Consider the following 27,483-nt stretch of genomic DNA (forward strand, 5'->3'; position numbering starts at 1 on the left):
ATGCATCGGATAATTTATTTCACCAATTACAGCTATCACTTTCATAAAAATAACATTGCGAGCACCATATAGTCAACAGCGTATTATTCCGCGAAGACATACATATAAAGCATTCTCATCGCACGTAATTCCCGGGCAAGCGACGCCAGATGCGCCGCCCGCTGCCGCCCGCTCTGGCGCTGTCGTCGGCGCGGCCCAGATGCGCCTGTCACGGCTCGGCAGGTCGCGGCACGTCTGTCTGCTCCGCGCCGCCGCCGTCTCCGATGATGGCGCGCAGGGCACTGCTGCTGCTGGCGGCCGGCTCGGCCGGCTGCTGCTCCGACAGCGACAGCAGCAGGTTGGACGAGGTCGAGCTTTGCCGCGAGTGGCTCGGCGGCGGCGTGGTGCGCGCCGCGGTCGCCGGTATCGGCGACGCCTGCGGGCCGGGGGCAAGGAAGCGTCACGCGCATGCGCGTACTCACAGCACAGCCGAATGCACGCCAGCAGCGTCCAAACACCGCGTAGTGGCAATCTATCTGACGTGAAATCACACAAGTTAGATCTCGCTAGTCCCCCACCTTCCCCTCCCCAGGTACGGTGGAATCTGCGCCGCTCACCCGGGCCGATCCTCCTCCCCGCCCCCCGGGCATGGTGTGGCCGGTGCCGCTCACCTGGGAGCGGTGCGTGCGCGCCTCCGTGCGCCGGACCGCCTCCTGCGCCATCTTCTCCGCGGGCAGCGTGGCCGGCCGGCGCGGCGTCGACTCGGCCTCCAGGAAGCGTACGAACGCCTGGCTGAGCGACGCGCCGGCCGGGCCGGGGCCGGGCGCGCTCGGCGCCGGGTCGAGCCGCGCGCGCGCGCGCTCCTCGCGCGAGAAGTCGAGCACGGTGGCGATGACGCGCAGCACCTCGCGCTCGTGGCCGGCCGGCGCCGCTACGTACCCCACCACCAGGTTCTTGACCAGCGACCTGCGGCGGCGGCGGTGCGGAGGTCAAATCAGGGATCAGACACCGAAGACACGGTCGACAGCGCACGCCCCCACCCGAGCAGGGCACGGGGCGCCGACCAGGCCGCCGCGATGGCAGCAGACGGGCCGCCACAGGGGGCGGCCGGCCAGTTGGAGCTGCAGGGGCATGACAAGCGCCGGACAGCTCCGCAGAATGGCGGACAGCACACAAAGGCTCGCAGCTGCAACTGCGAGCACGGCGAGAAAAACCAGAACTGACGGCAGATTCAGGAGCCCTAAATGGGCCAACTTTCAAATGTCCCACAACGAAACCACTGGCTGCGAACGGAACGCCGACCGGCCTGGTCATTACTTGTCAACTTTTCCGGACGTGTTGCCCTTGAGCTCCTCCATCTCTGCCTGCAGACGTACCATGGCGTCCACCTTGGCTTCCACTGGAATAGGGCCCGGAGCTGGCGTCAGACGGCAGCGGGCGCACACACCAACCCCTCCCCGACCCGCCCACAGCCGGCGCCGGAGCTGGCGCCAGACGGTGGCGGGCGCGCTCACTAACCCCTCTCCCACCCACAGCCGGCGCCGGAGCTGGCGCCAGGCGGCAGCCGGCGCAAACAACAAACCCCCACAGCCGGTGCCCGTGTAGCACGGCTGTACATGGATAACACAAACCACGTTAAAAGCGCTTCGAACTTACATCTATTTAGAAGAACAATGATTCACATCGTGCGCAATCGCAATGTTTCACAATTACTTCGGTTACTTGCAGTATGAATAACAATGACAAATCAATACTTGCTAAGCAATGTTGGATGCACTGCGTGACTTAAGCTACCTTCACCTACCTCGAACAGCCATACAGTTTTGTTGCTTTCGTTACTAGCGTAAGCAGCAGTTTCAGTGATTATCCGAAGCCCATTCTCGCGCGCTGTCCGCTGTCACTCTTTTATGGGCCGCAGCAAACCCTACTCCTTTTCATATAACCAAGCAGACATCCGCTAACGTACGTGTCATCCCCGGAACAGGCGGGATATTGTTGCATGAGTAATGTGACTTAAATCATGAGGACAATGTCGACAGTGAGCTTACAAAGCAGCTAGACACAACGACGACAGAATGAACAGTAATCGCGTACGCCTTACATTAAGGCAGACGATAAAACGTCACTCGCAAAATATGGCAGCACATGCCAAACAATTAACACCCTTAACATAAAATATAACAGCGCATGCCGAACAATCAATACAATCAACGCAACATCACAGTACATGCCAAACCATTAACATAGGCGAACACTGATGCGGCTACTAGTCAAATTACACAGTATCACAAAATGGCAGAACCCAAAATAAGAGGGCGGGCGGGCGCGGCACAGCCCGGCTGGCTGAGCTGTTCGACCATGCGAGCCGCGGCGGGCGGACTCTCGGATGCGCAGACGCAGCCGACGACCGTCGCAGAGTCCGAGCATTGCTTCGACACTGAGATCGAGTCATCCAGTACCTGAAGTAATACTCAGATCTACGCAGTCCGGGGCGGGCAGCCGGCCCCCATGCCAGGCCGTGCGTCGTCGCCGGACGGCGTGCAGATGCGGCGCGTTCGCTCGCGAGGCGCGCGATTCACACCCGCGCACGCGCGGCGCGCGCTCCGAGCGTGCCAACGGCCGACTACGAGCAGACGGCGCCATTCGGGTGCGACTGACAATGAGCGCATGCTGACGCCTACGACATCGAAATAAACCGGGCGAGTGTACCGGCGTCGTGCTGGGCGTGAGGTCGCCGATCGCCAGGGGCACGAGAGGGGGAGGGGAGGGGGTAGTTAGTCACATGAAGTGCTTTACCGGGGGTGTGACCTCTTGGACAGGCCCGGGGCATGCATGTCAGTGAGTTACGGGATGACGAGCGGTGGTTACTACGAGACACATACACTGTACACAAAGCACGAATAGCAGTGGTAAGAGCGGGCTATACACAGACAAACGTGCTCAAAACAGTTGGGACACCGAGCGAGTTCCTTGTTTGACCCCTCTCGGAAACCAGTCTGGACGGCAGATGAACCGCCTGATATCGTTTACGTTAGTTCAGAGGCTGACCGAGTCCACGGTGCTCCACAGCCACCACGTGAGAACTGTGACTTGGTTCACCAACACGTCACTGACTTCCCTTCACCAAAAGCATCGTAGCTTACAACTGAACAAAGCGCGCTGCCGCTTTTTGCACGCACCAGAGGCCAGGACCACGGCCTGAGCAGCGGTCTGCGATGTGTGCAGCCGCCGGATTGCGAAGCCAGCGACCGATTCATATGTACAGAGACAGAGACGAACGCCTGGGCCGTCGCATGGCAACGGACGGCGCGGACCGGACCGGACAGCTGCCCGCCGCCGCGCCGCGCCGGACAGTCGCGGCGGGTGGCCACAGAGAGCGAGAGCGAGGAGCGCCGGCGGTAGCGGCGGCAGCAGCAGTGGCGGCGGTGGCGGCGGCGACGGCCGGACGGACGGACAGCGCAGAGCGAGCGGGCCGGGCCCGAGACGCACCCCACACGGTCCGCCGAGTCGGCATCGCTCAGCGTTACCATGTGAGATTAGCCCCGCGCCGGCACGGTCCGTGGCGCGTGCAGCAGCGGCGGCGGCGGCGCGCGGACACGGATACGGGTGCAGCGGTGGCGGGCGACGGGCGCTGCGTCGGCGACACATGCGGCCGTACGCAGACCGGGGGGGGGGGGGGAGTGTGGCACGTGACCGGGCCACCGGAGCCAGCCCGGACATAAACCGGGGCCGACTCATCCCGACAGCGGGTGGGAAGGGGCCGACTGGACGGCACTGATAACCGGGTCACTAAAGAAATGCGAATTAGAAATGTGCATCAGCTAAATCCGGCCAGAGAACCGATCTATTGGCGAACTTTCACAATCACGGCCAATAGTTTAACGCTGTCTTAAACGACAATAAATCCTAGTTTTTGCATCTCAAAAAGAGAAAGCAAGGATCATGATGTTTGTTGGTCCACAGGCGTTTCCCTGAGAGGCCAATTCGTACCCGGACCCGCAGCCACCACGGCCGTCTCAGGGATATGAAGTATACCGCGCCTCTTGCCGACACCAGGAAAAGACCACATCACTCAGCACGCGGCCCAAGACCATGCACGCATGCAGGCAAGCAGGCAACTACAGCAGGGAGGGCGCAGCGGCGCGGCCTCGGCCTCCATCCGTGCAGCAGCGGCCGGAGCGGGGCAGCGCAGGAGGCGGTCACGGCGGGATGGCGGCGCTCGGAGGGCACGTAAGCGGAGCGGTGGCCAGAGGGGGTGCCACGGCAGGCCTGGACACCCGACTGACGGGGCTATCGCTGCTCGGACGCTAAGGGTCGGTGGCGAGCGGTGAGCTTCGCCGCCTTTGAGAGCGCGCAGCTGACACCGACGCTCCTGCGTGATGAAACAACGGAGGTTGCGCGCAAGGCTCATTTCTCGGCCTCCGTGCACAAAGCAGGAACGAGATATTAAGCCAAGCATGAGGCGATGTAGATCACACTAAAGCCAAATGTCGTATGACAGCAAGCGTTCGGTAACTAACTCGGAGACCAACTGCAGGCGATCTGCTGAGCCCCAGGTGAGGTGAGGTCGGGTCAGGTGACATGCCGGCACCCAGCTCGGGTTGCACATATACCAGTCAGGTACCTGGGCTTAGTCAAGTCATCCCAGAATTACCTGCTGATATTTGTACACGCCCAGCGGACAGCAGCGCCTCTGGTGGAGACGTCCCGAACTGGCCGTCGCAGCTGCCAGCCGCGCCGAAGCCCCGCCACGGAGCTGGTCGCTCATGCCCGCGCACACCCGAGCTCGCGCCACACACGGCCCGGCGCATCACTCGAGCGACGGCCGGCGGCGCCGCGCGCGCCCCGCCATCGTACGGACGGGCAGGTGTCCGCCGCTGCCCTCGCATAAGCCGAGCCCAAACACGCACACACACGCACCAGCGCGGCGCGGCCGACAGGGTCGGCCGTGCGGGAGCAGCACGCCTCACGGGTGGCGGGCCAGGTCACTGGGTCACAACCCACCACACCCGCAGGAGGTGGTGGGTCACGACCCACCACACCCGCAGGAGATGGTCGGTCACGACCAACTACACCCGCAGGAGATGGTGGGTCACGACCCACCACTAACGCAGGAGATGGCGGGTCAAGGCCCACTACACCCGTACCAGACGCGCCGGTTTATGAACCGCCACAATGCAACGGAATAATTCATGACCCACTACAGCTAATGTAGGGTACATAAATTCATCAACTGCTGTGGCAATGCAGGGTATGGAGATTTATGAACACCGAACCAATGCAGAGAAGTCATCACTGACCTGCCCCAGAAATGCTGGGCCCAGTGCTGCAATGCGTGGCAGTGATTCATGACCCCAAAGGACAATGCAGGGTGCAGCAGGTCATGGCCCAGCACAGCACCGCAGCGTGCCGCGGGACACGGCCGACGGCCTCCCCGGCCACCTACCGTCCGCCTTCAGAGCCACTATCAGCTCCTCCTTGCGATCTAGCTGCTCGTTGAGCCGGTTCGCTGCGGCCAGACCCTCGCTGGCTTCCTTCAGTTGGGTCTGAAGACGGAGCGCGGCTATCAACAACGACGCACCGAGACAGACAACACAAGCCAGCACCACAACGACGCGAGTCTCCGCCGGAAATTTAACACCATAACAGCCATTCATTACGGAACACCTGGACCCCTAGTGCTTCCTTCGTAAGCACACCGATCCAGGGGCTGCCCCCGACAGCATATGGGGACGCCATGGTGCGGGCAACTGACGGCTGGGAGGGCCCACATGGTGGGCGAATGCCGGCGCGCGGTGTATACGGGCCTTGAGCGCGTCCACGTGCTGTGTCAGTTGCGCCGTCTCCCGCTGGGCGGCGCTGGTGGCCATCTCGATCTCTCGCCGCTTGTCGCGCTGGAACTGCTCCAGCACACGCTGCAGGTTCGTCAGCGAGTGTGTGACGTCATCCAGCTGCAGAGTGACGTCATCACGCTGGTGGGAAACCACCGTCAGCTGCTCCTGGAGTGACTCGATCTGCTGCGAGGCAGCCTCACTGGAAGAAGGGCATCCCTCCAATCAGCAGGGCTTCCGAAATGAATCTAAGCACTGCAGTGCGGGGCTTTAATGGTGGTGTACGCGAAGTAAAGCCACAGGAATCACAACGAAGCATGCCACACAACCGAGTGTCACACAAGCAACGACGACAGCTGCACCGTCAGAGAGTGGCCCCGTGCAGAGCTGGCCGGCGGGCCTGCGCACCGGCGGGGAGAGCCGGTACCTCTCCGCCGTCAGGTGCAGCTCGCTGCTGAGTCGCTCGCGCAGCGCCGCCTCGCGCTGCTCGGCGTTCAGCGCATCCTGCGTGTAGTTTTCCTCGATGGCCACCAGGTGGTCGCGCAGTCGGCGCAGCTCGACCTGCAGCCGCCGCTCGGTCTCCTCCTGCTGCGCCGCCTGCGGGGCGCGCCGCTGAGAGTCAACAGGTGCGCCGACTGGGTGCGGCTGGAGGACAGCCGCGTCCGTTGGCCCAGTCACGGCCGGCACGCGCCAGCAACGTACTGAGTCATGTGAACACCATCGGCAGACTCGGTAGATAACCATAATCATACTCTACAGGAAAACGGCACAGATCCAGGTTAATTAAGTTACCTGCACGGTGAATTGACAACGGGCGCGAAACGCTTCCTGAGCGTTAGAGCTCACTGCTGCCAAAGCAACTGCAATCAACGCTAACCACAATTAAAGGGCTAATATGAACTATAAGCGCTCCAACTTCGAGCTGTGCCAGCCCGCATTCAAACCAGCATCCATCCCCACGCACCTGCTGCCGCAGATCCTGGATGGCCGCGTTACGCTCCTGCAACTCGATGAGCAGCTGGTCCTGCGCCGGCCGCAGCTGCGAGGCCTGCGCCAGCGCCTCGTCGCGAGCGCGGCGCGTCTGCGCCAGCTCGGAGGCCACCAGCTGCAGCTGGGCGGTGAGCTGGTCGTGCCGCTCAGCGCTGTCCCGCAGCTCGGCGGCGCGCGCCTGCTCGGCGCCGGCCTGCGCCGCCTGCAGCCGCTGGATCTCAGCGTGGTACTGCAGGCTCTCGGCGTGCTTCTGGCTGAGCGCCGTGATCAGCTGGTGCCGCTCGGTGAGCCACACGTCTCGCTCGGCGGCCAGCTGGCGACGCGCCTCTGCCTGCTCGTCCAGCTGGCGGCGCAGCTCGTCGGCCGACTCCAGCAGGCTCGAGAGGCGGCCGGGGTCCGGCGACGCCTCCGCCTCCGCCTCCACCTCGTCCACCTCCTTGGTATCCACGTCTTGGCGCTCCTTGTCCGACGCGTCTGCCGGCGCCTCAGTGGTTCCAGCTTGAGAAACCTCCGCTTTGGTGATGAGATCCGCCTGCTCCGACGACTGCCTGCAGGTCTCCAGTTCGGCCTCCAGCTGGCGACATTTCTCCTGCGAAGTGAGCAGCTCCCCCTTGTGCTTCGACAGCTCTTGGTGCACACTCTCGAACTGACGTATCACTTCTGAGTTCTTGGACTTCTGTTCTTCGATCTGCAATATGAGCTTCTCCATCCGCCTATCCGACTCTTGGATGGACATATTTAGTTTGTCCTTTTCTGACAATGCGTTGTCATGTTGCTCTTGCATCTCTTTCTCCATAATGCTTACTCTCCTTGACAAAGTTTCCCTTTCCAGACGGACCGCCGCGAGCTCGGCGTGCAGTTTTGAAAGTTCTACAATTTCCTCAGCACATTCTGCCGCTCTCTTTTCCTCATTCCTGAGCCTGACTCTCAGCTCCGCAAGTTCGGCGTCTTGGATCTGCAGTTTGATGTCTAGCTCCTCCTTCTCGTACCGCAGCTGCTCTTCCTGTTCGTTGCGGCCGTCAGCCGCGTCCAGCTGCTCCTGCAGCATCAGCGCCCGCTGCGCCGCCTCGTCGCGCTCCAGCCGCGTCTCCTCCAGCTGCCTGGTGAGCAGGTGCCTGTCGGCCGCCAGCCGGTCCAGCTCCGGGTCGGGCTCGCGGCTCCTAGCGTCGGCGCTGTCCGGCGCCGGGTCGGGCGTCTGGCGGAGTCGCGTTACCTCCTCCTCCAGCTCGGCCACGCGCTCGGCGTCCTCGCTGATCGTCTCCAGTTTGTCCGACGAGCCGGAGCACAGCAGCTGCTCCTGCTCCAGCTCCTGGAGCCGCTCCTGCAGCTGGACCCGGCCGCGCCGCTCCTGCTCCAGCTGGCGGCCCGTCTCCTGCAGGCTCCACTGTAGCTCCTTCAGACTCGTCTCCAACGAGTCGAGCAGCGCAGCCGTGCACGAGTTGGACGCGTATATCTCCTCAGAGTTGAACAGCGTCATTATTTCGAGCAGGCGAATGGCAATTTGCCGGTTCTCGGCGGCAACGGGCTCCGCCGTGTCCAGCTGCGCATCCTGCTCGTCCCTCTCCGACTCCAGAGACTCCACTCGCTCGGTCAGACCTTTGACCGTGTCCTGCAGCGTGTCGTTCAGCGACCGAAGCTCCGAGCAGCGCTCGCTGGCTTCGGCTGCGCGCCTCTGTTCCGCCTCGAGCTGTGTCTGCAGATTCTGGAGAGAGGTGATCGCGGTCTCGTTACCCGAGAAATGCTGGCCGTTTTCCGTCTGTCCTTCGACGGCCGAAAAGTGGTGATCAGCAGTATTTAGGTCAGCAGTTTTTATTCGGGACAGTTCGGCTTCCAGTTCCAAGTTCATTGCTTCAAGGTCCACGATCCGACTAAGCAACGCTTCCTGGCCGCCCTGCGAGGAATCGTTCATTGTCTGGGACTGTTCTGAGGGCGCTGCGCTTAAATGATATAGATTCTCTTTCACGACCACTCCCTCGTTTTCGAATTTAGATAAACGCGTCTTCAGGCCAGCCATTTCTTCATTCACTGCTTTATGACTTTGCACGTTCTCGCTGATACTGGTCTGAAGGGTGTCATTTTGAGCTTGAAGCTCCATGTTCTGTGCGTTCATTTTTTCCAAAGCATCCTCCGATTTCTTCAGAATGAGAACGGTAGCCTTCTGACCATCCTCAGCACATTTCAGAGCCCTCTTCAGCTCATCCACTTCAGTCATGAGCTTAGCCTTCTCCGCACTCTTTTCGCGCAGCTCCAGCATGGCCTGTTCTCCCGCTTCCTTCAAAGTAGCCACCTCTACTTCCCTCGCCTGCAGCAGTTCTTCTCTCAATGCCGCTACCGCCTCGTGCTCTTGTAATGCCTCAGTCACTGAATCTTTGCTTACTGTCAGTCGGATAATTTCAGCATCTCTCTCCGCAATCTTTTGCTCCAGCTCGCATTTGGCCTTTTCAAACATTTGTTTATCTAGCAAATGCTGCTGTATTTCCTCTTTGGTGGCCGACTCTGTCTCTTTTACCAACAAAGCAGCTTCTCCTTCCTTCTGTCGCAGCTTCTCCTGCAGCTCATCCCTCGCTGATTTCAAAGAAGTAGCCTCCAGCTCCTTCTCCAGCAGTTGCTGTCGCAGCTCGTCTTTCAACGCCGTCAGTGAGGTCGCCTCTCTCTCCCAATTCTGCAGCTTCAAGAGCAGCTCTTGACCACCTGTTGACTCCTCTTGCAGTTTCTCTGCAAGCTCGTCTCTTGCTGATGTCAGGGAAGATGTCTCCTGCTCTTTCAGTTGCAGCTTCTTCAGCAGCTCATCTCTTGCTGATGTCAGGGAAGCAGCCTCTTGCTCCATCTCTTGCAGCCTGTTTTGCAACTCATTTTTAGCTGTCGCCAGTGTAGTCGCCTCCCTCTCCCACTCTTGTGATTTAAGTAGCAGCTCATCGCTAGCCGTCGACTCTTTCTCCCGCACTTTCTCCTGAAGGTTATCGTTTGCTGACAGCAAAGAAGTGGTTTCTTGCTCCTTCTGTTGCAGTTTCTCCAGCAACTCATCTCTTGCTGACGTCAGGGAAGCAGCCTCTTGCTCCATCTCTTGCAACCTGTGTTGCAACTCATCTCTAGCTGTCGCCAGTGCAGTCGCCTCCCTCTCCCACTCTTGTGATTTAAGTAGCAGCTCATCGCCAGCCGTCGACTCTTTCTCCTGCACTTTCTCCAGGAGCTCATCTCTAGCTGACAAAAGAGACGCCGCTTCCTGCTCCTTCTGCCGCAGTTTCTCCAGCAGCTCATCTCTGACTGACGTCAGGGAAGCAGCCTCCTTCCCCTGCAGCTTCAGTTTCTGGACCAGCTCATCCCTGGCCTGCTCGAGCAGACGGGCGTCCTGCTGGCTCTTCAGCAGCTGCTGGCCCAGCTCGTCGGCGGCGGCCGCCCGTGTCGTCGCATCAGCGTGCAGCCGCTGCACCTGGTCTGTAACGGAGGCCGGGCGGCCGTGAGTCAGCAGCGCCGCGCCCCAGGTGCGCCGTCGGCGCCGCCACAGGTGCCGCGCGTCACAGCCGCAGCTGCGGCCGCCAGCCGCGGCGCCGCCGCACCGAGCGCTGCCGCCCGGCCGCAGGGCGCGCTCGGGGTGGGACGACGGCCCGGCTGCACGGCCGCGCCGCCGTCGACGGGCACGACTGTGAGCGCCGCCTCCGGCGTTCGGGATCTGGGCACGCCAAGCACGGGAACAGGCAAGAACTCGCGGCGGACCGCTCGCGCCGGCAGCCGGGCTGGGGCCGCGGCCCTCGGCGTCAAGCGTCATTAGAGCCGATAGCGTATCGCCGCGTCCAAACACGATAGGCGCGTCGGTCGATTCATTAGGGCGCAGTAATCTGACCACAGGGCCCCGCCCGCCTGCCAGCGGTACTCGGGTACTCAGGAAAGTTTATCGTCAGCGTGCTCGGGAAAGCCCGCGCATCTGTCGGCGTACCCCCTTCTGATGCGTTCAGGTCACTGAGCGACCCCAACACGAAGCTTCGCCTACACTTGCAACTAGGTTTGATTAAGCTACTCGGCGGATCATTTTCGCTCCTTTGAAATGCAGCCAGCGCCCTCTGTGCTCTGGAGCGGCAGTTCTATGCCCTCGTAATGATGGGATGGAAACGGGAGGAAAACCGGAGCGTGCGTTCATTTCCGACTAAATCGCTCTTACCATTGGCCGCCTGGTTTTGAACGTCGAGTTCCTTGAGGCTGGCCAGCAGCTCGTCCTTCTCGACAACCAGCTCCTGCAGCCTGGCGCTGACGCTGTCCCTCTCGGCAGACACATCTTGCAGGCTTTTGAGCAGCTGGTCGTTCTCAGCCGTCCGCTCCTGCAGGCTGGCACTGAGTGCCTCTCTCTCAGCAGTGATCTTCTGCAGACTGGTGAGCAGGTCCTCGTTCTCGGTGGCCAGCTGCTTCAGTCGGGCGCCGACCGCGTCCGCGTCGGGTCCGGCGGCCACCGGCTGAGTGGCACCGCCGTCGGGCGCGTCACGCACCGCCTCGTCATCGCCCTGCGGCCGGTGACAGCGCCGTCAGCACCTGCCCCGTCCTCCCTCCCTCCCTCACCGCGACGGGGTGTCACGCTACTGAGAACTCCGAGGGGAGCACGCGTCATCGAAGCCTACGAACAGGAAGACACGCCGAGATAGGGACGCACGCCACCGAGCCGTCTAGAAACGGAAACAAATCACTCAGCCCTGCAAACAGGCAGACACGTCACTGAACCCTCTGGATAAGGAGGCATGTCACTCAGTCCCCTGGGCAGGTAAACACGTCACTGAGTCACCTGAACAGGGAAACACGACAATCGATACTCGACACAGGGATTCACGTCACCGAGCTCTCCAGACAGGGAGGCATGTCACAAGGCCCGGGAAAAATGCGTCTGAGTCCGCTAGATCAGGAAGTAGCTATGTGCATGCTTTTGAACACTTGCTGCTTTTGCCACTTTTGCTTTTGAACATAGACGGATGTCGGCATTGGACCGCATGCTCCAGTGTTTTGCTTTGGACATAGAATTCGATAGTGATTTGAACTGTGTGCCCACTCTTCCCTTCCTCCAATTAACAACTGAGGGAACGCAAATGGCCCCTCGCGTACAAAAACAGCACGCCACTGTGCACAAACGATAACAATCTGGATCACGTTTCAGTCTAAAACGTTAGAGAAACATAAACCCAAGGCCAGAGATCGAAAGCCAATAAAAGGCCTGCCGTCTCGGACGGCACGTGGCCGCGACAACACCGCCAGCTGTCGCCTGCCACACAGTGGCACCACTTGACGCAGCTGATATACTCCATCTGCATTTGCTGCCGAGCCTGGGCCGCACTGTCAGCTGATAAAACATGCGGGCTGCATTAATGGATACAGGTGTGCACCGGCTCACCGATCGATTGAGGCAGAGCGCCCGCTGGTCGGGACGGGGAGGGGGCCGCCCGCACGGTGCCCCGCCGCCCTCCCCTGGTACGGGCCGCGATATTGGTGCGGGAACGCATCACCTGGCGCACAGCGCTATCTTATCGAGGGCGACGGCGGCGGCGGCGGCGGCGGCGGCGGGCGACGAGCGTGTGGCCGCCGCCATCCGACGCCACGCCGACCCATGACGTCACGGCCCCTGGCGTCACAGCCCAACACCAGAGGGCGCCGGGCCTCGACGCGCCGACAGACCGGCCCGAGGATCACGGGCCACTGAGCGACGCCAACACCAAATGTGTGGGAAGGGCATGACGGAAAAATATACGTAAAAGCTGGGTGGCCCAAACACAAGCGTTTGTTTCGCAGTGCCCGGCACCGTGCTGCTCACCTGCCGCGAGCCTGCGGTGTCGGCCGAAGCCCTGAGCTGCTGCAGCTGCTGCTGGTGGCTGTCCTGCAGCGCCGACAGCTGCTCCTGGTGCCGGTCCACGGCCTGCTGCAGCTCCGCCTCCAGCTCCTGGCGAGAGGCGGCGCCCTGGTCAGGACCGTCGCGCCCGGCGGGCCTCGCCCAGGTCTGGTCCGCCCGGCCCGAATCAGCGGACTATCGGAGGTGCGGCGGCGGATACAAAGGCTCGGGCCACCGGCGGCATGCAATGGCCGCCAGGGACCACTGCAAAGGCGAGGTAATTCACCCCGTCCAGTAATCTGGGCGCCAAGGCCGGCATGTTAGGCCGCCACGAAAGCGTTCATCACGTGCCAGCGCTGCTCGTAAACATCTCAGGACGATAAAAGCTGCACTTCCACCTCACGCAACACGCAAGAAGAAAACAGACGGCGGCGCCTCTCGCCGGGGCTCGGCTGAGCGTGGGGCAGGGTGAGGCGCACCGGGGGAGGCCGCCAGGCTCCCGCACCCGCGCCCGCACCCCGCGGTGACGTCATCGGTACGGTCACCTGAGTCACCGGACCACAGTCACCCACGCCAGCCACCGGCGGAAAGGTCGGCGAGTCGGCTGACGTCGGGGCGGTGCCGGCGGGCCGGCGGCCGGGCGGCGACCGCCCGCCGCGCCGCCACGTCACGCGCGGCCGGGGGCGTACAGTGCGCTGACTCAGAGGTCGGGCTGCGGCGGAGCGACGTGGCCACGCGGTCCGGTCCCGGCTCCGACGCGGCGCCGCGCCGACCCGACCCGACTCGACCCGGCTCGGCTCGGCCGGCCACCTCAGGAGCGCCGGCTCCCAGCGGCGGCACAGCCCGGCCGCTCCGGTCACGCCCGGGCTCGACGCGCTGACAGGCGCCGCCGCGGGTCGGCTGGGCCGAGACGGGCAACGCTCGGCGCCGCGGGCGACGGCGGGCCAACCTAAGAGCAGCCCCTCCCCAGTCTGGCACGGATGCGCGGCCCGTTAGTCAGTGGCGACTAACGAGAGTGCTTCCGAGCATGCCGGCCGAATCAGAAAAGGAGACGTTTTCCATCAGCACAATGCGCGGGGAGAATGCAACGAAGCGATGAAGCAACAAGTAAAAAGGCCGCTTTTTACACAACAGCGGAACAAAAAGACATAAAACTGGTCTTTTGGAACAGCCAAGCTAGTGAGGGGACACGCAGCCACCAAGTGTTGTCACAGCTCCACCTGGTGGGATGGCTGGAGGGAGGTTATCTGGAAGGCAGTCGGAAAGGCTAAGGGAACAAGCTTCAACTAAGGCCAACAATCTGCCGCCGGGTCAGTGGACGCGCGGGTACTTTGCCACACTGCTGAACAATCGCTCAAATTTGAATAGAATTGATCCACGCGTGAAATGGCAGCGTAATTATAACGTCGCCGCGCCCGAGGCAATGTTTAGCCGAGTCCCAGAGTGCGTCATTAGCACAGCAGGTGCTGAAAGGGACGTAATGACTGCGACCGCACGGCTCGGATTTCAGGCAACCAACGAACGCTGAGAGGAGTGGATGCCTGCCTGGAGGGGGCGGGAGGGGGGGGGGGGGGCGTAATAATGTACGGGGGTGGAGGACAACCATCATTGTGACACATGACACATGGACGGAGAACACAGACTGATATACTCCGACAGTGGTGCGGGCAGATTAGAGGGAGGCCGCCGCGGCCACTGTCCCGAAAAGGGATCACATCCAGGGAGAGCCGGAGCTTCAGTGTGCGGGAAGAGAGCCAACATCTCTCCAGGGGGAACTGCAAGCTCTTTTGCGGTGACAACGACCACCGCATGGTGCGAGAACCCGCACAGTTCCACAGCGAGGGAGCGGACCACTTTCCGGGGGGGGGGGAGGGGAGGGGAAGGGTGCGCCGCCGCGCTACGGGTCGACGGTCGAGGGTCGACGCTCCCGGCCGGAGGTTCACGAGGAAAAAGGCGGCGGCGGCGGCGGCGGCGGCGGCGGCCGCACGGCCAGACAGACCTTCAGTCCGCCGCAATTTCTGGCGATTTTTGCAGCAAACCGGTCGGTCGGGTTGTCGGCTGTAGAAAAACGGCGGCCCGCCGCTGGGCGCGCCGTGACGTGACAAGGACAGGGAGGCTGGCGCCGCCGCCGGACCGCTGGCGGGCACGCGCCGCGCGTCCAACGGTCGCCGGTGCCGATCGGTTTCGCAACTCAATCTGGCCGGCCGTGCCAGCTCGGCCCGGCAACTGGAGTGTACAGCCGGCCGTGGGAGGGGATGCCAGCTGCGCTGGCCCCGGCCCGGACCGGCCCGGAGGCCGGCCGGCCCAGCCCCCGCCGCCACGCTTAGCTCCGCTGCGCCTGCGTTCCTCCCCCGTCAGTCCACCCACGCCGTCCGGTGCCTTGTGTGGCAGCACGGCGGCAGAGGAACGCCCGTCCAGCCGGCCATGGCGACCGCTGCCGGGCGAACGGCGAGCCGCCAGCGCCGAGCCTGCCACGTCGGCAAAGCTGTTTGGCACGGCGAGCTTGGTACACAGGCCCCCGTGCCGACACTGGAGCCGAGCCGGCCCGGTCCGCCGCCGGCCGTGTGTGCCGCCCGGCGCACGCCGCCGCGCATGCTCCTGCGATGCGCACGGCGCGGTTGGCGGGGACACCGGCCGACGCCGGACCGCCGGCCGCTGGTCCGCGCGACGTGCGACGGCACACGTGCTGAGGCGCGCGGCGCTGCGGGCTGAGACTCGCTGCGTGTCCGCTTCGGAACCGCGCGGGCCGACCGGCTTACACCGGCGACGTGCCCTACGGCCCCTGATCTCCCACGAAGGGTACAGCGCAAATTAGCCCAAGTTTTCCAAACACCACGTGATGAGCGGATTGGAAGGCATTATGCATCTCGCCAGATACATGCCGACAAATGCGGTGCGTGATTTGTGGCTGGTAATTCCGATGGGACTAGAACAAAGACTGTGGAAGAACATGACGTTGATCCTCATGTGCCTGCCGGAAAGAGCATGGTTCAAGCACATGACACCTTGCAACGGAACGCCATCCGTCAATCGCGGAGGGTCGGTCCGAGCTCGACGGTGGGTCATGTGTCAATTACGCGTACCGGTGCCCCCTGACATGTGTCCGGAAAAGAGGACAAAGGGAGCACGCTGGCGGGCTGACATTTCGCGGCGGTCGCCGTGTCCTCCGCAGCCGGAGATGCCGAGCGTGCCACGTGGCCTGGTCCGAGACGGCAGCAGGCGGACGTGATACGGCGATGGCGTGATGTCGGCGTCAGGGTCCGGACGGGCCTGAGCCCAGGGTCCGGACGGCGCCGCGGGCCAAGCAGAGCCGCGGGGCGTGCCGGCGGGTGACAACACCAGGCAGGCGAGGGCTGCGCCGGTCGACGCTGCCCCCCCTCCCCCTCGCCCTCGAGGCAAGGCGTCCGGCTCTCCAGCCGTACCCGCGACTTTGCCCGCGGAGCCGCGTCAGATGCTGAGCTCCTTTCGCCACGGGTGGGCCGCGGCACGCCTCGGACCGCGTGAAGTGGCGCCCCCCCCCCCCTCCCTGCATGCGGGGCGCCGGCGCAGGGGCGCGCGCTGCACCAGCCGCCGGCTCGGCCCCGAGCGTGATGGCACGTTTTGTCGGCGCACGTGCCGCAGCTCGTGGCCCAAAGCGCACGGACGTGCCAGTCAGCCCGCACCATTGTCCGCGCACAGGTAAACGGGCGTACAGCATTGTCGCTGGTGTTTGGGACCAGGAACGCAGCGCCACCGGCAAACCCCCGCCACCGCGGCCATTGTGGCGCGACGGCTGTCAGAGGACGCGACGTGCGCCCGTCCGCGTGCCGGCGGCGCCCGCCCGCCGGCCGAGACCGGCCGACTGTCTCGCCGCCGGCCGCGGCTCCGTCCACAGCGCGCGAGCGGCCGGCCGAGCGACGCGCGGCGTGCTGGATCGCGGAGCAGAGGTCGGCACCGCCGGCATCCGGTCCCTCATCGGCCGCGGCGCCGCCCAACAGCGGCCGTGAGCTGCTATCCCGAGACTCTCCCGAAATACGTCACGTCAGCAGCAGAGACGCGATCATAAGGCGCGATCATACCCGGCAACTCTACCGAGGCTTGGCACCGACAGGCTTAATCCGCAATTGATTAATTGCACTGTGCATTGGCCTGCTCCAGCGCTACCTCAATGCTCACAAAAATACCAAGACTCCACCAAAGTAATTTTCAACAGCCCGATCCCATTAATGCCAACGGGAGATGCGTCACGGAAAGTAACCGTCGTGTCGGTGACAAACACCGCGACAGATTACCAAGAGCCGGTAGCCACTAATACCCGTGTGACGTTAACTTTTCCATACCTTGTATCTGGCTTTTAAAATTGCGTAGAGCATGCGATGTTTCAACCCAAGATCCGACACTCCGCAAGCATTTAACAAAAACCAGCATAGCGCAGCTTTCAGCCCCGAGATCCGAGGAGTGTTGCCCTGCGGCGGACGTGACGTCACAGGTTGCCCCGCTTACCTGGACTCTGGCCTGCAGCCGGCCGCGGTCGGGAACGCCATGGTGGTCGGGCTCCGCCTGGAACACGACAGGAGCGGCCGGTCAGTCGCGCCGCGCCACCGCACGCCGCAGATCGTACGGATGTGTGTCGGCGGCGGGCGAGGCGCTGCGTCACCGACCTCACATGCGGCACCGCCGGCCGGACGGGCGCGCCGGCTCCCGGCACTCATTCCGCACACTCCCCGGACACGGCACCGTCCGTCGGACGGGCGCGCCGGCCCCCGGCACTCACTCCGCGCCCTCCCTGGCACACTGCATCAAGACACGGCCCGGAGCCAGGCACACTCACACAGACACAGCCCGGCGGACGACACAGTCCCCCCAGACACGGCCCGGCGGACGGCACACTCCCTCGGACACGGCCCGGCGGACGGCACAGTCCTCCCAGACACGGCCCGGCGGACGACACACTCCCTCGGACACGGCCCGGCGGACGGCACAGTCCTCCCAGACACGGCCCGGCGGACGACACACTCCCTCGGACACGGCCCGGCGGACGGCGACAGGACGACGGCTCTCGTGGGCGGACCCGTCCCCGGCCGTGCCCCCCCCCCCCCCCCTCCAGCCGGCCGCCGGTCGGGGCGGCACCGTCACGAGCCGGTGGCCGGTCACGGTGGGGCCCACAGACGTCGCGGCCGGAACTGCCAGCACGCCCCGGCGGGGCAGCGCCTCACAATAGCTGCCGCCGGTGCCCAGGAGAGCATCCGCCGCACCTGAACAGCGAAAACTTCAGGTGGCGTCGAGGGCAATCCGCCGTGGGAGTCGCACTGGCCATTCGATGCCGGCCGGACAAAAACGTCATTGCGGTGTCACAAGTCTGCGCCCTAAGCCAGGGAATGCTCTGGACCAGTTTGGTCGGTGTATGAATTAGGGTCTACGCCTCGTTAGTTGGAAAATGTCCGTTTTCAGATCAGGTATATCCGTGCGATGAGCAATTTGGTTAACATCCTGAATGGACATGATAACTGAGTATATACTACAATGAAATACCCATTCAGATGCTGCTTTCCACAGCAGGAAACTATGACACACGCTTTCAAACGTGTGCAAGTCAAGACCACCTCCCCCGGGCTATGTACATTGCAAGTCGCTCACAGATTCCTCACTGATAACGTCACTAGATTCCAACGCTGGGACACCGGAACTCACTTAAAGATGTGGGGGGGGGGGGCAACGACAACTCTTGAGCAATATTCCTTGTCACGTAACACAAAAGTGTTCATGATAAAAAGGACAGATGGAATGGGAACACTGCGTTTTCCATAATTCTGCACGGAACTAGTCACAGCTTGGCTACGGTGCCCTTCATGAACTGCATACAGGCCATAGGCAGCCGCACCGCCGACACAACGCCGGCTCCAACAATGCTCGCTGCGGAGGAGCCGGCGGCCGCAGCCGGAGCCGGAGCCCCAGCTGGTGCCGGTGAAGGGGACGGCGGCGGCCGTGGCCGGCCATGGCGCCGCGTGCGGCGTGCGGCGTGCGGTGTGCGCGTGTTTTCAGCCGGCACGTCGGTCGACGGCGGCGTTTTTCCCCGGCAGACGGCTGATCCCATAATGAGGGGTATCGGCTGACACGTCCGTGTACGGGCGTGAACGGGCGGCCGGCCGCACGTGAGCGCACATACGCCGTGCGCCGTGCCGCCCCACCGCATTGTGCTCCGGGGCCAGCAGCGGCAGGTCCGGGGCTGGCGGTGCCAGCACTGCAGCGAGACGGCGGCAGCGACAGGGGAAGGACCGCGACCTGGGCGGAAACAGAAGCAGGGGCGAGCCCCGGCTCCGGGCACGACCGCGGCCGGCTCGCTGCAGCAGTACTGAGTCAGGGCAGCAGGCTGGAGCCAGCAAGCTGCCAATCCTTTTCGATGCCGATATCGAAAAAGGGAGTTTATGTATCCTGACCTTAGCCCAGTTTGGAAAAAACGTTGGTGATTATTGCAACTTTGCGCAGGAAGAAAAGGCTGCGGCCCTCCATTGTGGAAACGTCCCTACGCGCATGCTGTTGAGGGCTGTTCTCGAGCTGGTATGATCATGCAGTGACCCAATTCGGTACCAACTCATAAATGAACGAAACTGGGACATAAACGGGAACAGCCCCTCGTTTGTCGCCAGCTCTGCCAAAACATCCGGTCAAGTTTTATGTGTAAACATTTTTTTGTCATAATGTACTTATTCGTTATTTCATGTACGCCGAGCTGACTCCACGGGACCATGTCATTAACTGCCATGAACCTGAACTGACAACTAAATGCATGGCGACGAAGCAAAAGCGCTTCCACAGTAAGATTTGCCGGCTTTTTTGATGGACTTCATGTCATTTCATTGGTTTCGCGCATCTATCCTGTTTTTCGTGCAGTTTACATTTGGTGTCAAATAATGACCTCTTTGTATTCATATAGGCTCGTAAAAGGCTGAAGGACACAAACCCAGCCCTTCAAAAGCGTCGAGACAACGCTTGCAGAATTTGACAAGTCCGCAGAGACAATCTCACACGGGGTATGGATGCGCGCAACGAGGCCCAAACCCTCCCAATCGGACAACTACGAGAATCGCCGAGAGGACAGCTGCCGCCGCCTGTCGACAGCACACCAACGTCACGTCAGAGCCGGGAGCGGCCAGAGCAGCTGCGCCACAATCGCAGACAATGGGGCTGCCATCGGCGCATACCGGCGCCCGATCGACTTACTGGACACGGCCGGCTCGCGCTGCCCGTCGGTGGTGGGCGGCGATCAACCGGGCCCGGCTGGCTGGCACTGGCCCGTCACACCCGCCGGGAGCGGCGCCACCGCCCCGGCGCGCCGTCCGCCAGCGCCTCTCCGGGCCCGGAGACGGCGCGGCACTGCGGCGGCGGCCGGCGCTCGCCGTGCAGCGCAGAAGGAAAACGGGTTCGCAGGTGACGCAACGCCTGTCGAGGAAGCCGGCCGCCAGGAAGCTACCCCACGGGCGAATGGCGACCCCGGCGCCCCGGCCGTCGAGCGCCGCCCCCGCTCCGGCGGCCGACCGGCGCCTCTGAGAGCGGTGTGCCGGCGTAGCCCGAGCGGCGCCGGACGGCACTCCGGACCGGGCCGGACGGCACTCGAGCTGCGCCGTCTGCTCGGCGGGGCAGTGAGCGGACGTAACCCCGGCCGCGCCGGGGCGAGCCTCGCGGCGCCGCGGGCCGAGACGGGACCGCCGGCCGGCCGGCGAGCCCACGCCGGCGGCACGCGGACGCGATCCGCTCCACATGCCGACCAACAGGGAAAGTCGCCGCCTCGCCAGGAAAAGACTGGCCGGGAGACTGGGCCGCTGCATTCTGCAGCCGCCCGACGTGCAGCGGCCGCTGCCAATCTCGCGGGACGCGCTCGCGGCCGACCTGATGCGGTCCGTCGGCCGGGCCGCCCCCCCCCCCCCCCGCAGGATTAACACTGTCCGTACCACACGGCTCCGGTGAAGACCTGCCCCGGCAGCCGTCGAGCTGACCGTCGCCCCGAGCTGAGCGCTCAGAGGCCGAGGGCGAGGGTGTGCTGAACGATCTCCAATCGGGCAATATCCATCTCGAAGCAAGCTTTAGCACACAATCCGATTTCGACCGAGCGGATTGGTTTTGAGGCGCGTCCGAGTCGACCGCGGGGGGGCCATTTCCAATGGGAACGACGTGCAGGCGGTTCTCAATCCGACTGCTCGCGTGTCCAGTTTGATGGCGTGCGCAGAGCACATGCCGACAAATGGTCGCAAACACACAGAACGGTTCGCCACAAAAAAGCGACGCTAACATTTCAATTATGCAATCGAGTCCCGGCTCCGCTCTCACCACGTTGTGACATCCTGCACACAAGCCTGAGTCCGCCGGGAAGTCGCGAATGTCAGCCACGCGGCCTCGCAGAAGGCGTTTCAGATTTAAGGTCTCTATCCCACTACTTTTTGCGGGTTATACAACACTCCCTGATGCCTTCCCTGGTTCAGTTCATATAAGGTTCCGACGTCAACAGAGCTGGTAGCCTCGGAAACGGCACCCCACATGTACTCAGAGCTAGGCAACCGACAGAAGGCACCATACACCACAACGCCAAACCGCGCTAAAACCGACATTCCAGCCCGGCCGCCATCACCGTTTGCAGAGCGAGTGGCGTGTCCTACCGTGGCGGCGTGGCCTAGTCTGGCCTGGGCCGTCCTATCGCGGCGACGTGGCCTGGCCAGCTCCCGCTCTGGCGGCGCCACGTATGGCTGTCGGCCGGCGCACTCCCCCTCTGCTGGCGTCTCACACTGGCGGCCCAGGTGTGCGCCCCCCCCCCCCCCCCCCCCTCCCGCTCCGTCGCTCCGATAGCGGTTCGATAAATGTTTGCCGAAAACACGCCACGTCGCCGGCCCGTCTGCGCGTCACGTGTCGGCGGTCCACACGGCCCGCAAACAGCGGCATGCCGCGGCGACGTACCGCAGCGGCACCGCACCGGCTCCGGCAGCGCGCCGCTCCGACTCGGTAACCATCCGGTGCCGCTGCGGCACCGGTAACCATGCGGTGCCACTCCGGCGCCGGTAACCATCCGGTGCCGCCCCGACTCCGGTAACCATCTGGTGCCGCTCCGACGCCGGTTACCATCCGGTGCCGCTGCGACTCCGGTAACCATACGGTGCCACTCTGACTCCGGTAACCATCTGGTGCCGCTCCGACGCCGGTAACCATCCGGTGCCGCTGCGACTCCGGTAACCATTTGGTGCCACTCTGACTTCGGTAACCATTTGGTGCCGCTCTGACTCCGGTAACCATCCGGTGCCGCTACGACTCCGGTAGCCATCCGGTGCCACTCTGACACCGGTAACCGTCCGGTGCCACTCTGACTCCAGTAACCATCCGGTGCCGCTCCGACTCCGGTAACCATACGGTGCCGCTCCGACTCGGTAACCATCCGGTGCCACTCCGACTCCGGTAACCATCCGGTGTCGCTCTGACTCGGTAACCATCCGGTGCCACTCTGACTCCGGTAACCGTCCGGTGCCACTCTGACTCCAATAACCATCCGGTGCCACTCCGACTCCCGTAACCATCCGGTGCCGCTCCGACTCGGTAACCAGCCGATGCCGCTCTGACTCCGGTTGCGAAACAGCCGGGCGCGGGAAGCGGCGGCCGCGGCGGTCATGGCAGCTGCTGCCGCCGCGGCAGCCACGCCTGGCGCTGGCCTGGCCCGCAGCACAGCCGCCGACGTCGCGGCCCGAGGCCAGCGCGTGATGTAGCGTCCAGGGCGGCGCCGCTGCGCACAACGCACTCCCATCGCTCCGGCGCCAGAATCTGGTATCCTCGCATTGTTCGCGAGCATACGGCGCGCGCCGGCTGAAGCTTGTGCCAACAGGCTCCCGCTGCGAGCAGCAGGTCCATTTCCCAGCCGAAGGGCGTCGCTGCCTGCCTCACGAGGTGCACGCCACAGCGTCACGAAAGCCGGCTGATTGGCCCGAGGCAGGGCCGCAGAATTCAGCCGCACAGTGCAAGGGCATCTCTCCAGTCAACGGCCGCATAAGCCGTTTTCAAAAACCCGATAGCAATCGCGGAAAAGCCCCCGCTCCGGCCTGCACAAAGCCGGAGCCTGGGAACGACACGTTTCAGATTCGCCAGCTATGCCGGCGCAACGGCCGCCTCCAGCTCAGATCACGTCCCATGCAACGATTTCGCCGTCAAGCGGATGAAATGTGCGGCGGTCCATTCCGATCGGAAGAAAACTTTGGCAGTGAGGACGGCGTCCCTGAGGGGCGCCAGTCTCGGATGCCCAACGGACGCGCCGATGGGGACACGTGCGCGCTGCGCCCGTGCCGCGGCGGAGACGAGCGGGCCGCGCCGGCAGCTGGGACCGGCACACCTGGGCGCCACAAGACACGCATTCCGGATCGATAATGGCGCCGAGACGCGGCAGTCTCGCCGGTCGAGGTGCACGCGGGTGACGTCACGTGCCAGACGCCCCCGACCGCGGTCGCGTGGCGCTGCGTCTCGATGCTGAGGGCGATTTCGGAGCATGTATGACCGCAATGACGCCGATCAGTGGAGCCAACGGGGGAGGTGGCAGGCCGGACACGAAGCGATGGCTGGCATGGCAATACCAAGGGGCGGTACGTCGAACATGGAATTCAAGCTTTCGTACCAACGCCATGCAATTTCACAACGCTCTGGCAAGTGGACAGTCTACGTTGCGAAACAGGAAACAGACGAGATGCCTGACGAGAACGCCGTCTGCGCCTGCCCATAGCCGTGCACCGGTTCGTACCTGGCTAACGGGCTGGTATTGCACTGCGTCCCCCACCCCCCTGCCACCAGTGAGAGGGAGCACAAAGCGAATGACAACTTATATTGAAAGTATCGTAAAAAACAACAATCGCCGAGTCCTCACGCAGGTGAATTGTGAAAACAGCGGCGACAACAATGAACGCGTTAGGCTACGGTGAGCAGCAGCGCTAGATCCAACATAAATCCGACAACTGCGGCCAATCCGCCAGGATCCCACCAATGGAGGCCGGTCCGCCGGGCTCCGACAGCAGACCCCGGCGTGCTAGCGGGCCGCCGGGTTCGCGGCCGCCGCGCCGTTTTTGCCGCCAGGCCGTCGGCCGGACGTGGTGGGGACGGCCGTCACACGTGTTTGCCGTACGTGGCGCGACGGCCGTCACACGTGTTTGTGGGGTCGGAGCGGCGGGCCATTGCTCCCGCCTCGCCAGGTGTGTCGCCGCATTGTTTACAGGGGCCGCGTGTAAATGGGCGCAACACGTCCGCCTCCCCTCCCCCCTGTCACCTTCCTCGCGGCCGGCGGCGCCCACAAACCGGCGCCGACTGTCGAGTTTGAGCGGGCCCCGCCGGCGGTCGACGGGGCTGCCGGGGGAAACCTTATTCAATCCCCACATACCCTTCACTTCAGCGGCAGCGGCCCGGCGCCTTCAACCCGCCTTCTATCGCGAGGGCAGGTCAGGTGGATCATCAAGCGGTGTCGTGGCCCTTGCCACCAGGGCCCCGAAGTGCACTTTGCGAACCGTCCGTCCAGAAGCCGCCCGGCGGCAGCGCTTCACCAGCAGTCGCCGGCGAAGTCCAGCACGGCGCTGCTACCTCCCGGCCTTCAGAAGCCCCTGGCGCGAGCCTAGCAGCAACGCCCCAACCAGCCCAGCATCAGCGCTCCAACCAGCCCCGGCTGCGGCGTCTGAGCACGCGACCGAGGCCGCCGTGGGGCCCGGCTCGGCCGGCATGGCGCCCGGCTCGGCCGCCGCGGGGTCCGGCCCGGCCGCCGCGGCGCCCGGCTCCGTCATCGCGCCGCCTGGCCCGGCCTGGCTCGGTCGGCGGTCGGCGGTCAGCCGTCCGTGTCGTGCCGCGGCGGCTCAGCGCCGGTAATCCGCTCCTCCTTCCAGTTTTGCCTCTGATCCGCCGCAGTCTCGGAGCGCAGCAGCCCCGCCGGCCGCCGAAGGCCAGCTGGTTTTTACTTGGACGCTCGACGACGCCGCGTTTAATTACCGGCGGATCGCAGATGCACGGACACGTTGCCGGACGAGCGAGGCGCGGCGGTTCGCGGCGGCGAGGCAAGATGGCTCGCGACTCAGACCCTCACGCCCGGCCTCCGTCACAGATCACCGATCTACGCCACCAGTGACGGTACCGATGAAGTCAAAATGCTATCACGTCGTTAAAAAAATCCCCATCGATAAACCCTTCATCATGAACTGCAGGAATACCGATAAGTGGTTGAATCAAAGGAGAACTGATTTCCGACAGGACTGCGGGCAAGTGGCTGACTTCCAGCCAAGTCATTCTTAAGCAGCAACCACGACAGGGATAAACCCGGTTTAAAGGTTAGGAATGTAACGAGTCATGTGAAATCATATGAAGGGAATTGCTTCAAATTGCTTCAGCAAGACTTGGGAAATTCAGCGGCATTATATCCAGCATTTCGCAGGCATGCCCGATGCCCTCTGATGCCCGGCAACACAGCTAAACTGGACAACACCAAACCACTTACCTGTGAATGATATTCCCTGATCACACCGCACCAGGCTCCGCGCTCTCCCCCAGATGGTCGCTCACCCCGCCCACGCGTTCGGGGCCGTTTGAGCCCTGCTCGCCGGCATGGACTCACCCCACGCCCCCTCTCCGCGTCCGTCGGGCTGGACACGCTGCCCGCTCACCTGTTTGAGCAGCTGGTCGCGCTCCTTGCTCAGCTGGGCCACGCGCGCCGTCAGCTGGTTGACGCGCTGCTGGGCGCCCAGCAGGTCGTCCAGCTCGGACGACGCGCCGAACGGGTCCGGGTAGGGGTCGGGGTCGGGCGGCGTGGTGCGCCCCGACCCCGACAGGTATCGCTCCTCCTCCACATCGCGCAGCTGGTTGCGCAGGCTCAGTAGCTCCCTCTGGCGGCGAGACAGACGGCAGGGGCGGGGTCAGCGGCGGCCGGCCGGTGCCGCCGCGCGCGGTGCGTGCTCTATCAAGCGCCAATCCACGCCGGAGATAGCCGGAGATGCGGTGCGCACCAATAAAGCCCCGCGGATGCCGTGTTATCGACGCGGGCGGCTCAGCATCGGCACGGCTGCCCGCTGCTGGCACGCCCGTCCCCAGCAACGCCACACAAGGTCTCAGGGCAACCTCCAAGGCCTGGTACCGGCCTCAGCAGGTCCGGTGCTGGTCCGGACCGCTTTTTAGTGGTCTGAGTTGTCGATATGAGCCATGAACTGCCTATCCTTAAACGCAATTTGGACAATTTGATATAGTCCTTTCACACCCGATAGTGGCATTCATACTGCTAATGGCGGAGGCTCTTGCATCTCTAACGCGGTTATTTTACTGCTAATCGCGGCCCTTCAACACCTGAACGAACCCTTGTATACCTGATACTGCCCGTGAACCTAAGACGCGGTCTTGAGGCTCGTAGTGTGACCCTGCCATCCCTGACGGCGGGTCCGGTGTTCCTGGTCGCCGCCCTGGGACCCCTGGCGGCGGCCCTGGGACCTCTGGCGGCGGCGGCGGCCCGCCGGCCGGACGCGGCGTCACATCCTGCGTTTCGCCACCCGCGGCCGTCCGCGCCGCGACTTTCGCCCACCCTAAATATTGGCTCATGTGAATGGCAAATACTCTCTATTGACACAGGCCAAGGCATACAAGATAGCACTATCTGGCCGTGGAGGCGGTCGGCGAAGGGACCACAAGCGAGTGCCGGCAAGTCTGAAAAACCGGCGCGCCCCAAGTCGGTCATGTGGGGACGCTGACGTGCCGCGCAGAACCCTGCATGCCGCTGACTTCATCAGTAAGACGAGGCACTCTGGTGGCGGTGCGACCGAGTTCAGCGGCAGTGGTATGGTATACCTTGTTCCGCAAAAGAGATTAAGCTTTGGGGTATTTCGAGCTGGCCCAGAAATAAACATCACCACATCTGCGGTGTCCAGTTCGAAGCTCGTTCCCGTTCCTATGCACACGGAAGGTCTTGCCTGTTTCCCCAGGTAAAATTACAATTTAGGCATTTGTCGGTCTTAATGCGCAGACGTATTGGCCATAAACTTTCTAACTTCACCGAGCTGTCCTTTTCCTCGGTGGCCTCAAATCAATTTCAGAGTAAACTGATCACTTCCCTGCCCGAAAGCTTATACCAAACATTTGAAAAACTACGAAAGTTGTAATTTCGCTTTGCGGAACAGGCCAGCACTTGGTCTCCACTGAAGTGACACAGACCACGCCAGACGGGTGTCACTCCGAAGAAGACTCAGATCGGTCCCACACAAAGACAATGTTCGGACCACCACTGATGACGTCATCCGAACGTGGGATCGTCGTCGTAAGCATCCAGGTTTGAATAATAGACGCGTTTCAAAACCCAGCACGGTTCCAAAGCGACGTAAAAGTGTACGTACGGCATGCTGAAAACCACGTACAGCTGTGCAGCTGACGCATGGTTTTGCACGATTTTCCCAGTGAGCGCTTACAATGGTGTCATGGAGACTCAAGCATCGAAAAAGGCTGAAATATCGTTTGGATCTGGGCGGCAGCAATAAAGATGTCTGAACATTCCGGTGGGGTTGGGGTTTGGCTATCTACGGACCACCATCGCAAACTTCAGGGGTGGCGAATTCAATGCAAGAAGTGTCGGTACCCTAACGGTAGGTGAGTTCTGACCGGCAGAGGGAACATGAGCTTAAAACACGAGAAGGACGATGCAATGGTTCTGGATAAATGTAGCCGCAAAGAGGGGGAGGGGGGGGGGGGAGCACAAAAACGCAAATACCACATCCCACCTAAATGATCCTCTCATTCGCCGCCACTTGTTCCACTAATCGGGACCCTCACCCATAGCCGGAATTACGCCAATTATCGGATTAGTCCTGACACTAAATACTGAACGACACTTGACCAGGTGGCGACAATGACGGGTTAGCCCACCAACCGCAAACC

General features: G+C 62.8%; 1 protein-coding gene across 2 annotated transcripts in view; it reads right to left on the bottom strand.

The window, feature by feature from the left end:
• LOC119093944 (thyroid receptor-interacting protein 11) overlaps positions 1-27,483 on the bottom strand; it is a 51,228-nt gene continuing 23,745 nt past the window's right edge. Inside the window, exons 4-14 of one of the 2 annotated variants that reach the window (XM_037216965.1) lie at positions 25,236-25,454; positions 17,083-17,139; positions 12,586-12,711; positions 10,957-11,293; positions 6,775-10,235; positions 6,238-6,407; positions 5,787-6,012; positions 5,426-5,525; positions 1,297-1,378; positions 651-945; positions 1-415 (exon numbers count right to left, since the gene is read on the bottom strand). In XM_037216965.1, coding sequence (XP_037072860.1) covers positions 209-415; positions 651-945; positions 1,297-1,378; positions 5,426-5,525; positions 5,787-6,012; positions 6,238-6,407; positions 6,775-10,235; positions 10,957-11,293; positions 12,586-12,711; positions 17,083-17,139; positions 25,236-25,454 — 5,280 coding nt within the window. In that variant the 3' untranslated portion in view covers positions 1-208. The remainder of the gene's footprint in view (positions 416-650; positions 946-1,296; positions 1,379-5,425; positions 5,526-5,786; positions 6,013-6,237; positions 6,408-6,774; positions 10,236-10,956; positions 11,294-12,585; positions 12,712-17,082; positions 17,140-25,235; positions 25,455-27,483) is intronic. The other variant, XM_037216966.1, reaches the window with a different exon arrangement.

Source organism: Pollicipes pollicipes, unplaced genomic scaffold (genome assembly GCF_011947565.3).
Source record: "Pollicipes pollicipes isolate AB1234 unplaced genomic scaffold, Ppol_2.1 Scaffold_4002;HRSCAF=4701_pilon_pilon_pilon, whole genome shotgun sequence".
Taxonomy (NCBI): domain Eukaryota; kingdom Metazoa; phylum Arthropoda; class Thecostraca; order Pollicipedomorpha; family Pollicipedidae; genus Pollicipes; species Pollicipes pollicipes.